The 16,343-nt window shown below is 38.8% G+C and overlaps 1 protein-coding gene across 6 annotated transcripts in view; it reads left to right on the top strand.

The window, feature by feature from the left end:
- mapkap1.S (MAPK associated protein 1 S homeolog) overlaps nt 1-16,343 on the top strand; it is a 147,504-nt gene that overhangs the window by 78,587 nt on the left and 52,574 nt on the right. For all 6 annotated transcript variants that reach the window (XM_041575059.1, XM_018232847.2, XM_041575060.1 and 3 more), the window contains exon 4: nt 533-681. In XM_041575059.1, coding sequence (XP_041430993.1) covers nt 533-681 — 149 coding nt within the window. The remainder of the gene's footprint in view (nt 1-532; nt 682-16,343) is intronic.

Genomic DNA, 16,343 nt, shown 5'->3' with positions numbered 1-16,343 from the left:
TGGAAAGTGTCTGTGACACATGCTCAGTGGGCTCTGAGCAGCTGTTGAGAAGCTAAGCTTAGGGGTCGTAGCAAATTATCAAGCAGAAAATGAGGTTGGCCTGTAATATAAGCTGATGCTACATGGCTGATTTTAAAATTCTGATGCTAGTTGCACAGGTTTCTGTGCTGCCATGTATTAATTACTAATCAGCCTTATATTGTGACATTTTTATTCTATGTGTACTGTATATTGTGAGTGGGTCCCTAAGCTCAGTAAGTGACAACAGCACAGAGCATTTGCAGCAAATCATCAGAAAAGAAGATGGGGAGCTACTGGGGCTTCTTTGGAGACTTTGATTTTTACTGCTAAATGGCTGTGTTTGTTTTGGGCTGGTACAGAAGCCCAAAACATAATGTGCATCATTTCTAGCCTACTTAGTAGTTAGCCTACTAGTTAAGCTTTAGTTCTCCTGTTAAGGCTTTGAAGATAAGTTCTGTAGAGTAAATCTACTGGTAATATTGAAAACCATTGTCCATTTTCTTTGCTACAGCTGAGGAGCTCAGCTCAATGTTTGAAAGGAAGAACTTCAAAGAAAGGACTCTGAACCATGGCAAACAGTCCATTCTGTCTGTTCGACTAGAACAGTGCCCCCTACAACTAAATAACCCCTTCAACGAATATTCCAAATTCGATGGCAAGGTGAGTCTTTCCTTTTGCAGAACCATCATTGTTCCATTCTCTCTTTCCTCTTTATGTCTCTCTCTACAAACTGTCCTTTCTTAGCTAAGATTAGGTATTCTGGCATACTTGGGACTGTAAATGCCCTTGTGGTTCTTTGCACCATATTCATTCTTGTTTATGACTAAAGCTGGCCTTGTTTATCAATTTCTATAATTTCTGGTCTCACATTATCTCAGCTTTGGGTTAGCAAAGCATATTCTATTAAGGATTTGTTTGGAACACAATTCTGAGTTGATAATTCCATTCAGTTGATCATCATAGTATCTGTATAGGTAATCATTTGTGAAATTACTCCATGGTCCCCAGTGAACCTGGGGCGTCATTTACAATACAGGATGCACTGTGCAAAAAGAACAAGAAGCAGCCATCTTTTTGGCATGCCCTGTGGATCAAGTGCTGACTGCATTAGGGTGCATCAGGGCCCAGTTGGTAATTCCTCGTATTTTACATAAAGAACAACCCTCATTTTATATTTACATTTGTGTGAATAGTAGCCAAGTTATTACTTAGTTTAAAGCATAACACTACCATTTGTGTGATTGCAAAGGTTATCTTTTATAGTCTATATAACAAGCAATATGATAGCATTGAGTTACAAGTACAGGTATGGGATCTGTTATCCAGAATGCTCCATATTACAGAAAGGCTGTCTCCCATAGACTTCATTGTAATCAAATAATTCAATTCTTTTTTAAATTATTTCCTTTTTATCTGTAGTAATAAAACAGTACTTTGTACTTAATCCAAACGAAGATATAATTTAATTCTTATTGGAAGCAAAACCAGCCTATTTTTTAGCGCTCAAAATATGTTGGCGCTCTGTAAATACATGTTAATAATAATTTAATGGTTACCTGATTTTCTTGTAGACTTAAGGTATGAAGATCTAAACTATGGAACGTTCCATTATCCGGAAAACCCCAGGTCCTGAGCATTCTGGATAACAGGTCCTATACCTGTATAACTGTAGATAAGAAGAAAAAGTATGAGATGTACTGTAAAAAGGGGGGTCAAAACAATGTTAAAAGAACAATGCTAGTCTGTGGAAGTAGTAGCAGATGCTCCATTACACTTTCTAGCAAAGACGGGCACAAATGTACTTTTAAATTCCTTACTACTGCAAGTGTTGCACTTTTTGTGTATAAAAAAATAGCATTAGCCTCTTATTTAAAAAAGTAAAATGTGTGCTTGGGGGTGGTTAATGATGTCCCATCTTCAGGTTACACCTCTCTGTCCCAGCCGCTTCATCAGCTCGATCATCCCTATGTCTGCGAGCGTGGGCTATGGCATAATTCATGAGCACTAATTACTCAGCTGTTAATTTTCATAAGTGTTGATTGTAGCAGTTCCTTGAATTAAGATTCATTTTAAAGCGTACCTTGGGAAATATTTTATCAGGGCCCGGAGTGCAAATGAATATGAATATGGCTCCAATTAACACTCGCTGGTTAATGGATTTTAGCAGCATTTAGGGATGTGCAGTCTTTAAATACCATTTTTTGCCTGCTGCTCTTGCATGCAGCACGATTCGGATAATTAGAAGTACGCAGAGCCATTTACTAGGATCCTGAACAAGACATCGCTATTAACACTGCTGTCCCAGCACTCTGTGCAACTCACATCCCATCACACTGCTTGGCTAAATTTATAACAGTGAACAAGGGAAACGTAGCAGTTGAATTGTTCTGGTATAAAACAACACTAAGTGTAATTTTTATCCCCTCTGTGTCTGGCCTGGATTTTACTGCGGAAAGGTTATGTCAAATGCTCATTTCGATGGACTTCCTAACATTAACTGTTCTGTTATGATCATCATTTATTAGCATAGTACCAATAATTTAGGCAGCTTTGGTAGCACCAGACAACAATAAACTGAGCAACAATAAGTAATGTGGCCAAACACCTTGCTCTGAACAGTAACACCGAAAAATTAACGTGTTTTAAAGGAATGAAAATATAATTTAGAACTGTTGCCGTGCACTGTTAAACTGGTGTGTTTGCTTCAGAAACACAATTATAGTTTATATAAACAAACAGCTGTTTTGTCATGGGGCAGCCATTTAATCACAGGATACACAGTAGATAACAGATATGTTCTGGATAATCCCATTGTATACTACAGATCTTATATGTTATCTGCTGTGCATCCTTTTTCATCTTTACATGGCTGCCCTCATGGCTACACAGCAGCTTGTTTATATAAACTATAGTAGAGTTTCTGAAGCAAACACACCATTTGTACCAGCGCAGCACAAAAGTACATTATATTTTCATTACTCAAGTGGTTAATGCAGAAGCCACATTTTATAGGAGCTAGAAAGTGAAACAAGGGCTTAGTTTGCAGTCATGCCAGGCTTTAAACTCGGCCTTACGCATGTGTCCGTTTCAGCCCAATTGCACACAGGAGAGAGTTGTACTGTTTTAGCTACAGTTCAGAAGAATGGGGGAAAAAGATGTTTATTTTGTTGAATAAATATACCTTTCCTGCTAAATTATGAAGCTGGCAAAGTTTTGTCAGGAAAGAGATTTGCTCATGAAAAACACCTACTGCCTTAAAGACACTGCGATTTTATCCCTTTTAGGGAGAAGGTGAATTTTGAAAGGAATATGCTGGAATAAATCTCCAGATATTAAAATGCAAGATTCCATTTAGCCTTACCTTTATTAACCTAGTTACTTACAGAAACACTTAAAGAGATGATTTGCCATTCCTAAAGCTTTTCATCACAGTTACTTCAAATCCTCTTACAGGAGAATTCAACCCTTGACTAAGAAAAAAACCCTACCTCCTACCCTGTGTAGACCCTCCTCCCCCCAGCCTAGCTGCCCCCAGGGGAAATGCCCCTAACTTTTTGCTTACCCCTTGGTGCAGATTCAGAGATCGCAGTTCACTGCAGCCATCTTCCGAGTCTTTGTGTCTTCCGTCCATTTAGTCGTATGTGCAGTTGTTGCAAGCCGGTAAATTGCTCCAACTGCACATGCGCCGCTTCGCCGGTCTCAGCTTACCGAAGACCCAGAAGATGGCTGTGGTGAACTGCGATTCCATAATCTGCGCCGAGGAGTAAATAAAAACTTAGGGGTATTTCCCCGTGGGGGCAGCTAGCTGGGGGGAGGGAGGGGGGTCTATGTAGGGTAGGGTTTTTTTAATTATGGGTTGAATTCTCCTTTAAGGCAATAGTAGACTAGGAGATTAGTCACTCAACAAACCTCTTCTGTGGGTGACTAATCTCCTACAAATGCTTTCCCACATCCAGTAGAGTGAATAGCTGGTGGCAAAATATATGCATTGTTTTGCTATTTCAAAGTCACCCAAAGTTGCCTCACAAGGATTGGATTGTTGGTTGAACAATAGCATGGGAAATGTCAATAGAAGAAAAAAAAAAAAAGTTGATTTTATAGTTGTATTTTTTGATCTTCTAGGCCAGTGCTGTCCAATTTATATGGTACAGAGGAATTTTTCTAATCTACATGGTGGAGGGCTGATAATGGAAGCCAGTGTTAGCCACTCCCTGTTTTTAGACCACACCCTCTTTAAACCACACCCATGTTACCGCAAGACCATGTCCACATTAATAGCACACTAAAAAAACATATGGTTGGTGCTCACTGCAGGGATCAGGGCCGGAAATAGGGGTAGGCAGAGTAGGTGGCTGTCTAGGATGCCATCATTGAGGGGCGCACTTTTAATGGGGTTTTTTATTTTCATTTTTTCAAGCGTTTATTTAATAATTTGTTTCAGTAATCATGGTCACTCAGTCGGGTGGAATCCCCCTCCGTCACCATCTCCCACTTGCCAGCAAGTAATATCTCCTTCTGTGTGGTGCGGCAGTGCAGCGCCTCGTGCGTATACGAGTCAGTGACGTCACTGATGCGATTGGGTGGCAGAGAGCTGGCGGCCTGCTTGGTGTGGCTTGCTCTTGCTTCTCTCAGCCTTGCACAGTTGCACTGAACTGAAGACATTCTTTCTATTACTGTGAAAGTTCCTGCTGGCACAGCCAGGTACAGATTTGGGCCAGGGCCATATGTTTGCTGTTGCTGCTGGGCTGGACACTGGCTCAGGTACATAAATACTTGGGGGCAATATGATGTGATCAGATTTATTTTTGCCTGCTGCTGGCACAGGTAAAGATTGGGGGCAATATGATAGCTGCTGGAGGGCTGTGTGATGGATGGCTGCTGAGCTTGCTGGTACAGGTATGGGGGGCAGTATAATGGATGGCTACTGGAACAGGTATGGGGGGGGGCAGTATGATGGATGGCTGCTGGGCTTGCTGGTACAGGGGACAGTAATATAAATGAAAAAGTGTTGTACATTTTCTTGCTTTCTTTATATAAAAACCATCATGGTAAGGAGGTAAATGGTAATGCAGGACAGGAGGGTGCTGATTGAAGCTCTTGCCTAGGGTGCCAAACCACCTTGGCCCGGCACCGGCAGGGATGCCACTCATGTGAAAAAAATTGTCATATTGAGACATACCCTAAAATCCATATGCCTCCCCCCCCCCCTGTGTATAATACAGTACCCCTGCATATGATTAAACACTTTAGGGGACACAGTGCTGGTGGTGCCCCATTTAGCATTTTGCATAAAGTGTGAATAGGTAAACAATGTGGGCAGTTTCAGTCTGGGTCTCAGGTGTGAACAGTGCAGGGCTTTAGGGTGTGAACAATAGAGGGGGTTAGTCTGAATTTGATGTTTAAACAATGCAGGGGCCAGTTAATCTCTGTAGTGATAACTTTTAAATCTTGCAGATGGTAAGTAGACACAGCAGGCAGACTTTGATGTGGAGGGCCACATAAAGGGGGGGTTGCAGGCTGCATGCGGCCCGCAGGCCGCCAGTTGGACAGCCCTGATAATTGCGTACAGAGAACTAGTAATACTATAGTATAAATCCAAGAAGAAGAAAACAACAAGAAAAAAACAAGAAACGTGGTGTTATATTTTTCTGTAGTGGGACATGATTGCATCTCCTCCTTGCAGCCTGAAAATAAGCCATTTTGCCATTCTGTGGTAATAATCCAGTGTTTTAAAGTGCTGAAGTATTGCTACAGAACTACTTAGAAGAGGATTGTGGGTGATCCAATAAGAGGGCAACATTGTATTTGTACTGATTTGTTTTGGTCAACATAGTTTTGCCATTAACTTCTTTGACTCTGACACAAGGGCATCACCTTTCCTGAGGAATCCTGTACATAAGCCCCTTTTACTTATTTAATTAAGCCTCCCAGGTAAGTTTAAAAACTTGCTGACTTGCTTTCTTCAAATATTATAGCAAAAAAGCCTTTTAAAAAATATTGTGATTGGTGGTGTATTCTGTCAAAATATATACAGCATGGAAGTAAAAACTACATACACTATGAAACCTAAACCACTTATGATTTGTCTTACTTGTAAACCATTCTAAATGCTTTTTGCATGTTTGTGCATATTTCCAGGAGGATGTTTTTCTTTTTCCAATCACAGTTTGGTAGGGCTAACAAGTTGTTGCATCAAGTATTCCAGAAGCAGCAATATTTGCATTTCGCTTTACCGTAGTTTGTTCTGGTGAGGTTGGATTAGTTGTACCTGAATCCTGATTTTATGCATTGTGAAGGAGGTAATGAGTGGTAGCAAGACTGGAGGTCTGATCTGGTGCACAATTTGCAACATGTATACATTCTTGGAACAGAGACTCCGAACTGCTTACCTTTTTGGTAAATGGGCACAAAGTGCTGTCCTAGATGCTTGCAAGAAAACCCGACTCTTTACAAGTATGTTAGAGGACATTATAGATCAATAAGGTGGGCATATTTTCTGCAAAGAACCAAAGGCCACCCTTTCATACTAGTGGTACTGAACTTCCACTTGAATCAACAATCGTGATGGTAGTAAGGTTGTGATGGCAGGATCCATTAATGCTTTGAAGAGATCTAAAGTCATTTTTATGTATTTATGTATGTACAGCACTCAACAGGCCTTGTACATGCAAAAAAAATATATATATAGACACACAGATAGATATCTATAAAGTTATAGTAGGCTTTACCTGCTCTGAGCTCTTATCTTTACATTTTTATTTTGGATATATCTGTAAGGAATAATTATCATTATTTATTTCCCTTGTGGTTTTTACTTCTACTGTTTCACTTGCTGGTACAGTTATAGGACTCCTTATCCAGAAACCTGAATTACAGAAAGGCCGTCTCTCATAGGCTCCATTTTATCCAATAATCCAAATTTTTAAAAATTATTCCTTTTTCTCTATAATAATAAAACAGTACCATGTAATCGATCCAAGCTAAGATATAATTAATCCTTATAGGAAGCAAAACCAGCCTTATTTAATGTATACATAATTTTCTAGTAGACTAAAGGTATGAAGGAAAAGATCCATTATCTGGAAAACTCCAGGTCCCGTGCGTCTGGATAACGGGTTCCATACCTGTATAGCCTTTGCAAAACTGTCAATAGGGCAGTAATGCTTGCCATTGGTAGTAATCCATAGCACATAGTTAGGACATTTTCTTTCAATTGTAACTACATTAGACCGATCATAAAAAGTAATAAACAAATCTTTCCTGTTTTGGTAAAACATTTTTTATGGTGTTGTTTTTAGTGCACAATACATTGGAGTCTATGGCTTTTATTTTTTTTAGCAGAGATTTTTCCTGCTAAGTGTGCAATTTGTTACTGCAGTGGAACAAATTTGCCAATGTTCGTTAATTATCCCTATTGTCCCTCTGCTGGCTTTTTTTCCCATTTCAGTTGGTTTCAGATATTTCACCAGAAATAAAGACTTTTTCCACTTACTTTCTATTTGTGACCATTTTTCTATTATTGAAGTGTAAAGTTTCAATTTTCAACTTCACATTTATCTTTGCCCTTGCTGAGCAGAATTCTTGTTTCATTAAAGGGGTGGTTCACCTTTTGAGGTACCTTTTTAGTATGTTATAGAATGTCCAATTCCTAGCAATTTTGCAATATATCTTCATTATGTATATATTATACTTTATTTATTTGCCTTTTTCTAATGACCCTTTCCAGCTTTCAAATGGGGCTCACTGACCCCATCTAAAAAACAAATGCTCTGTAAAGCTACAAATGTATTGTTATGGCTACTTTTTATTACTCCTCTTTCTGTTCAGTCCTTTCCTATTCATATTCCAGTCTCTTATTCAAATTAGTGCATTGTTACTAGGGTAATTTGGACCCTAGCAACCAGATTGCTGAAATTGTAAACTTAAAAATAAAAAGCTAAGTAACTCAAAAAACACAAATATAAAATGAAAACCAATTGCAAATTGTCTTAGAATATCACTCTCTACATCATACTAAAAGTTAATTTAAAGGAGAATAACCCCTTTAATTGTTCAAATTAGTTGCTAATATTCCACAGATAGGGCTGAGAAATGTATCAACTAATGTAGCAAATTGTAACGGTTCAGATGGATCACTGAGCTGCCAGACTGAAACACTATAAACTGAACTTAAACAGTAAAAAATAAAAGATGTAAAGTCATTGAAAAAAAGTGTTTGGATGGTGAACAACCCCTTTAATGTCCTGTTATTGTAATATAATGCTAATATATGCTAATATGGTGCCGCTATTCAAAAAGGGATCCTGTTCTCAGCCTCAAAACTATAGGCCAGTTAGTCTGACGTCAGTGGTAGGAAAGCTTTTCTAAGGGTTAATAAAGGATAAGATACTGGACTTCATAGCAAATCACAATACTGTGATTTTGTGCCAGCATGGTTTTATGTGTAATAGAACTTGCCAGCTAACTTAATTTATTTTTATGAGAAGGTAAGTAGAGACCTCGATTCTGGGATGGCAGTGGATGTCATTTACTTAGACTTTGCTAAAGCATTTGATACAGTTTCACACAAAAGGTTACTGGTTAAATTAAGGAATGTTGGTCTGGAACATAGTATTTGTACCTGGATAGAGAACTGGCTAAAAGATAGACTACAAAGAGTGGTGGTAAATGGTACATTTTCTAATTGGACCAGTGTTGTTAGTGGAGTACGGCAAGGCTCTGTACTAGGTCCCTTGCTTTTCAACTTGTTTATTAATGACCTGGAGGTGGGCATTGAAAGTACTGTTTCTATATTTGCAGATGAAACTAAACTGTGCAGAACTATAGGTTCCATGCAGGATGCTGCCACTTTGCAGAGTGATTTGTCTTAGTTGGGAAACTGGGCAGCAAACTGGAAAATGAGGTTCAATGTTGATAAATGCAAGGTTATGCACTTTGGCAAAACTAATATAAATGCAAGTTATACACTAAATGGCAGTGTGTTGTGAGTTTCCTTAAATGAGAAGGATCTTGGGGTTTTTGTACATAACAAGTTGTCTAATTCTGGGCAGTGTCATTCTGTGGCTAATAAAGCAAATTCATTTCTGTCTTGCATAATAAAGGGCATTAACTCAAGAGATGAAAACATAATTATGCCTCTTTATAGGTCCCTGGTAAGGCCTCATCTGGAGTATGCAGTGCAGTTTTGGACTCCAGTCCTTAAGAGGGATATAAATGAGCTGGAGAGAGTGCAGAGACTTGCAACTAAACTGGTTAGAGGGATGGAAGACTTAAATTATGTGGGTAGACTGTCAAGGTTGAGGTTGTTTTCTCTGGAAAAACGGTGCTTGCGACAGGGCATGATTACACTTTACAAGTACATTATAGGCAAATAGCAGGGACCTTTTTACCCATAAAGTGGATCACCGTACCAGAGACCACCCCTTCAGACTAGAAGAAAAGAACTTTCATTAGAAGCAACGTAGGTGGTTCTTCACAGTGAAGACAGTGGGGTTGTGGAATGCACTGCCGGTTGATTTTGTGATGGCTGATTCAGTTAATGCCTTTAAGAATGGCTTGGATGATTTCTTGGACAGAAATCATATCAAAGGCTATTGTGATACTAAACTCTTTAGTTAGTATAGATATGGGTATATATAATTTATGTGAAAGTAGGGAGGGCTGTGTGTATGGATGCTGGGTTTTCATTTGGAGGGGTTGAGATGGACTTTGTCTTTTTTCAACCCGATTTAACTATGTAACTATATAATTCTATAAGGATTATAGTGAGAAGATAGGTAGGCATGATCTGATATCATGATGGGGGGCACCAAACAGGGCTGCAAATGGACCTCTCCATTGTTTGTATGGAGAGATAATGTACAACTATAAATCTACATTATATATATTCCCTATATCTAGAACATTTCTGTTGTACAGTATTGTTGTACAGTATTGGGGTATATCCTATAGTTTTTTTAATCTAGGGATTGAAGCTTTATTAAAAAGTAAAAAATGGGGTAATCTGTTCTTTTAATATACTATTACACATACATTCCACATAAATCCAGCAGAAATCTGAATTTTTTGTTTTTGTCATCTTTCTTTGAGGGTTCATAATAAGATCCTGACATTATCGACTACAGATCATTTAAAATGCTGCCAGTTAAAGTTGCATTAAATAACAGCCACGTTACATGCTTAAATCTCAACCCACAACAGCCCGTGTTTATTGATTGCGGCATTCGCTTGTGCATCCCGATATACTTGTAACATTTATATAAACCGTTTTCCTCCATTTTTTTTCTTTTATTTCTTTCTTAAATCGGGAAGGTCTTGGCCCTGCTGCTGGAAATAAATCTGTACAATCTTTAAGGCATTGCTATCAATCAGCCCCTCTGCTTTCTAATTTGACAGACAAGGCAAGAAATGGCAAAAAAATGTCATTTTTGATTGTGGAGCGCAGTAATGCGGAACCAGGCAGGATATTATCTCTTTAAACGAGACAGCAGTAATGGGTCTGTTGACCATGAATAATTTTTTTTTGTTGTTGTTGTCATTATTGCTACCTTGGCATATCCTTCATTAAATGTTCAGCCCTAAATTAAAATGAAACTGGTTTCCAATAGTAATTAACTGGAGTATATCGGGGAGGCTATTATTCACATTAAAGTAACCTTTTAATAGCTCCGTCTTTAACATCTCTGCAGGTAATGGTTTTAAAAAGCTCTTATAACAAGAAGCATTCTAATGAGCTGTAACAGAGCAGGACAATAGAAAAATTAAGTATGGTTCTCTGTCAACCCCCCCCCCCCGACCCGCATAAAAATATACTAATAAAATATGCGTAAGGTGTTACTTGATGTTGTATTAATGCAGCTAATGATTCTTTATTGCACTTCAATGCAGCGCCTATGAATGTAGAGGGATAGTACGGCTGGAGAATACGACAAGCAGTGTAAAAGTGTAAGCGGGACCCCCTGTTGGAAACAGGGGTTTGGAAACATTTATAATTGGTATAAAAAAATTATTAATGTAAAAAGTCATGCATTCATTTATCAATGATAGCTTGACAAAAGGGATTCTCTACAGACAGAAGCGTGAAATATTTAGAGCCACTAGGGTTTCTGTTATGTTCATTGCCCGCAGCATAACATTTTAGATGAAGAATTGTTTTAAAAGCTATATTTTAAATCACCCCTCCCCCAACAGCCATGGAATAATGTAGCCTGATAATATACCACAGTGCTGTACAACCTTTTACATGAAATGGGTCATACAAACAAGTCTAAATTAATCTTTTTAATAGACGCTGGGACCATAAAAATTACCTTGGTGGTCCATATAAGGACATACAGGTATGGAATCCATTATTCGGAAACCCGTTATCCAGAAAACTTCGAATTACGGAATGCCCTTCTCCCATAGACTCCATTTTATCCAAATAATCCAAATTTTTAAAAATGATTTTTGTGTGTAATAAAACAGTACCTTGTACTTGATCCCAACTAAGCTATAATTAATCCTTATTGGAAACACAACCAGCCTATTGGGTTGATTTAATGTTTACATGATTTTATAGGAGACTTAATAGATGAAGATCCAGATTACGGAAAGATTTGTTATCCGGAAAACCCCAAGTCCTGAGCATTCAGGATAACAGGTCCCATAAATGTACAAGGAAGTGGTTGCTGGACACAGGATAGATAATGTGGAATTTTATTTTGGACTGGATATCCCTTATACAGGGGGATACATAGTACTAACTAACCATGTTTTTGTGTATCAAGAACCTTGTGATAAGATAAGAAGGGTCCAACCAGATGTTGCCCTACAAAGGTAGACTTGAACTCAAAATGTTCTACCGTTCTCTTCTGCACATTTGCGATATTGGCTGGTACTTTAGCCTTGGGTTAAGATGGCCATACACCTATAAAGAACAATCTTTCAAACACTGTACGTTTGTGGAAAAATAATTTGTTTGTGTCACTATCATGAAGAGCAAATAGAGTAGATGTGAGGGTAGAAACAAAAGGATTGCACAGTTGATCTATTCAGACTTAATACAGACCTACTGATAATGTTCCTTTAAGGGTAAGGCCACACTGGGTGTTTTGGGGAGATTTGGTCGCCTGGCGACTAATCGCCTCGTCTCAATCTCCCGTAACGCCTTCCCTCACTCTGCAGCATCTAAAATGAAAAAAAAAAAAAACACCGGCGCTAATCACACGTTGCGATTTGTTTTCCGAAGTTTCCTGGGTGACTTCGGAAAACGAACCGCCGCGTGTGATTAGCGTGTGATTTTGTTTTTTCATTTTAGCCGGCGCAGAGTGAGGGAAGGCGTTTGGGGAGATTGGTCGCCGCAAAGACGAGACGATAAGTCGACAGGCGACCAAATCTCCCCAAAACGCCCATTGTGGACTTACCTAAGCCTTCCCAACCAAACAATAATTGGGGTGAGTTTGTTTTCCCGGAACTGTAATGGTATTTGTATTCTGAAGTTTCCATAAGAAAGAATAGCTGAGCTTGTCAAGTCCTTTTCATTAATCCACTCTAATTGTAATTGTAATTCACTGTATGTTGTGGGGCCACAGCATTGATTCTTTGACCCCCAAAAAAAGATTACATCAATTCTTTATTGTTTTATAAATGTATTTTATCAAGAATCAGGCAAAGTACAATGATGGTTCTCTAAAAAGTACAGGTATGGGATCCGTTATCCCAAAACCCGTTATCCAGAAAAGCTCCAAATTACGGAAAGGCAGTCTCCCAGACTCCATTATAATCAAATAATTCAACTTTTTAAATGATTGCCTTGTACTTGATCCAAACCAAGATATAATAAATCCTTATTGGAGGCAGAACCAGCCTAATCGGTTTATTTATTGTTTACATGATTTTCTAGTAGACCTAAGGTATGAAGATCCAATTTACGGAAAGATCCAATATCCGGAAAACCCCAGGTCTCTAGCATTCTGGATAACAGGTCCCATGCCTGTACAACAGTATTTCTGTTGGACTTGGCATCACACCGGGTTTAAGATAAATTCTTTATTTAAAAAAAAAAAAAAAAGGGCCACACAAATTTTATGATTTAGAATATTCTTAAAGAACACAGTATCCCGTAGTCTCCTGACTAAGAGGGTGCAGAGCTCTTTGAAAATGAATCTTTTGTTTCCCAAGCTTTCTATTTTCCACATTACAGTATTTGTGCCATGTTATGCTAATGTCAAGCTATTTACCACTATTTCTACAGTACTCGCTAATTAAGTTGACAACAAAATTGTGATTTTTGCTGTTGTTTTTTCTTGTAAGTTTCCAAGGGTTAATAGATGCCTTTAAAATAGAAGTAAAAACCCTGCATTCTGTTTTTTTGTTTTTTTTGTTTTTTTTTTGCTGTCGAGATAAACCTGTTTCAGCCGATTATACTCCATCTGCTTCACAAAAGAGCCGTTTCCGTAAACCTCTCATCAGTGGAGCTTGGCAGTAATTGTAACTACAGAAACTTGTAATTTTCCTGAAGGATATGACACAGTCAGAATTAAAAATCAAGGCGCCCTCCTGAATGCCAGTTTATTACAAATTAACAGCAGTCCCTAGGAAAGCAGCAGGCTGGGGCGTGCTGAAAAAGAGCGATTAGGATAAAGAAACCCAGCATTTGAATCTGTCATCGCTCTGGAGCAAGCTCGGCCCACGAACAAATTAATGACACACTGTCAAGGCAGAGAGAAAAAAGTTACATCATATTAACACATCGGATCCTTGCATATTAATGCACAAGGCCTCACCTGATTGTTAGGGCAAGTCAAGGCCCCACTACAAATGGAAAGCTGCAATTAAACCGCTCCACAGAGAGCCAAACTCTCTCTAGCTGAACAGAGCCAAAAATTTAGTGCTGTTTACCAAAATGAGTGAATGAGAAACAAAAGTAATTTGCCATCAATTAAGAGCCACTGCTGGTTCTTGAAAACTGGGACTTGTTCTTGTGGCATCTTGCTTCAACCTCCTCTGATGACCGTGCTTTACTCTTGGAGAAATAGAGCTGCAGGAATCGATATGCACCACCCTCCTAGGTTCTGGCTTCAGTTCTAAATAGACTAAAATTAGTAGCAACATTGCTTCAGGAAAACAAGTGCACACAAGTTTTATAGAAGCAAATATATTTGATTATGATGATAGCGTTGTTATCATCAGTTAATCATAGAAGTACAAACTTTCTAAAACTCATAAGGGAGCTGTAACTTTAGAATAATTGTTTACCTGTAAAATGATCCTAAATTGAAAATTCATCTGCAGTAAACCAGATTGCTATATTTTTTTCATGATCATTTTTCATTTATGTAACAGAAACTTGGCAGGAATATACACGGAAAATTAAAGGTTTTGGATGGTTTTATCTTTGTTATTTTTATATAATGCACAAAAGCCACGAATAACCTATACATTATGGGGCCCATTTACTAAGTTCGAGTGAAGGAATAGAAAAAAAAATACTTCGAATTTCGAAGTATTTTTTGGCTACTTCAACCATCGAATTGGCTACTTCGACTCAAACGATTCAAACGATTTTTCACAGAAAAATAGGCTTCTATACAGTTTGCGTAGTGGGTACGGCCTAATACATCAAGTACCATATGCAACACCTTTTTAAGATTGCAAATTCCATATAAAAGCTGAGATATGTCACAAACTGTGGTTGATAAATGATGAGGTCATACAATATGCTTGGCTAATAAATTACAGGCTTACTTTCTGACCTTCTGTGCATATATGTCAAATTAGGAGGTAGGTGAACCCTCTATCCTGCTTACTTAAGTAGCTCCTAGAAGGTCCAGATCCAGAGGGGACCTTGCAGTGTGAATAAGACCATTTCTGATGGCCAATAGGTAATTTAACCTCTTGGAAAATGGAATCTTTGCACTTTTTACTTAGTTGGGTTCTCTTAAATTTTTCGCTGCTGATGCTGCTGTTCATTCCACGAACACTGGAGAGACTGAGACCTGGGAAAACCCTGTTTCTTTTTTCAAAGCATAATTAACTTCTACATACAACAGGGGCGGCTGGAATAAAACATGAGCGTTCGTTCAGCCCTGGAGCTGATGTTGTAGTGATGATTGCAATGGAGATAAAGTATTTCTCATGGCATATTCTGCCTAGCGGAGCCTTAAACCATCTGGCCCTATAATTGAATAATAGCTGTGATGCTGAGCAATACTGCCCCCCCCCTTTCCCACAGTTGCTTTAGAATGCAGTTTTCTAATTGATAACAAATGATTTGATCTGCCTGGAAATCTCCCATCTTTGATAAGCCTTTGCTGAGCCTTCCAGTAACCAATACAGACTGTATTTGCAAATTTTTTTGGCTAGTTTTGCCGCGGAAATGACACTCATAGACTTGCATGGTGTCACGCGTGAAAAAAAAATAATGCCCGTCAAAATTAGTTTTGATGCCCATAGACTTTAATGGGCTTCGGCGACATTTCACGGCGGTGAATTTTAGGCGAAACAAAATGGGTCAAATTCACCCAAGCCTATATGTCACCTTTGCCACAGGAGGGAGGAATTTTGGCTGGTTTGTCTCTTCGTTCCATGCCTACAGCGGTATTTTGTAACATTCTAGCATTTTATAATAGTTATCGAAATAGCTTTGTTTAGGGGAGCAGGTTACCACTGCAGTTGTCTTTTCCTGTAATGTGGGACAGGCAGTGTCGGACTGGGATACCAGGGGCCCACCAGAAAACCTTAGGTTGAGTGCCCACTTTCCAAACTATTATACCTCCTCTCCTCACTCACCCTCTTTATTCTCCTAGTCTCTTTTCTCTACATACTATTCTCTATTCTTCGATTATTAAGCCTCTTTATTTCCATAAAGAAATAGAGAATGACCATGAAATAGGCCAAAAGGTTAGAAGCCGGAGGGCCCACTGACACCTTGGCCCACCGGGAGTTTTCCTGGTATCCAGGTGGGCCAGTCCGACACTGGGGACAGGAGACTGCTCATGGGATTTCAATTTACAATTATTCTTGGGGAGTAGGAGGAATTTGCTGATTTTGCAGGAAACCTTTAAAAAACATAAAGGCTCAGTTTAATTTTGTTTTGTGAAGAGGAACTGCCCAATCCGTTCAACACCATTGGTCATCCGTCTGCCAGGCAAAGGATACACATTTGTATGTTCAGTCAGTCGCTACCATCATTGAAAATTATGGTAGCAACTGGGTACCATCGATGTTGTGAAAGATCTTTGACCAATAGGAATTGGAAACTTAATCACTTGCTTTTAACTTCCCATTGAGTTAATAGTTGTGTTGGTTGACCAGTTGAATCAACAGTATGGCTTGGTCTG

This window comes from Xenopus laevis, chromosome 8S, assembly GCF_017654675.1.
Source record: "Xenopus laevis strain J_2021 chromosome 8S, Xenopus_laevis_v10.1, whole genome shotgun sequence".
NCBI classification, from domain to species: domain Eukaryota; kingdom Metazoa; phylum Chordata; class Amphibia; order Anura; family Pipidae; genus Xenopus; species Xenopus laevis.
This window is presented reverse-complemented; position numbering and strand designations above follow the sequence as displayed.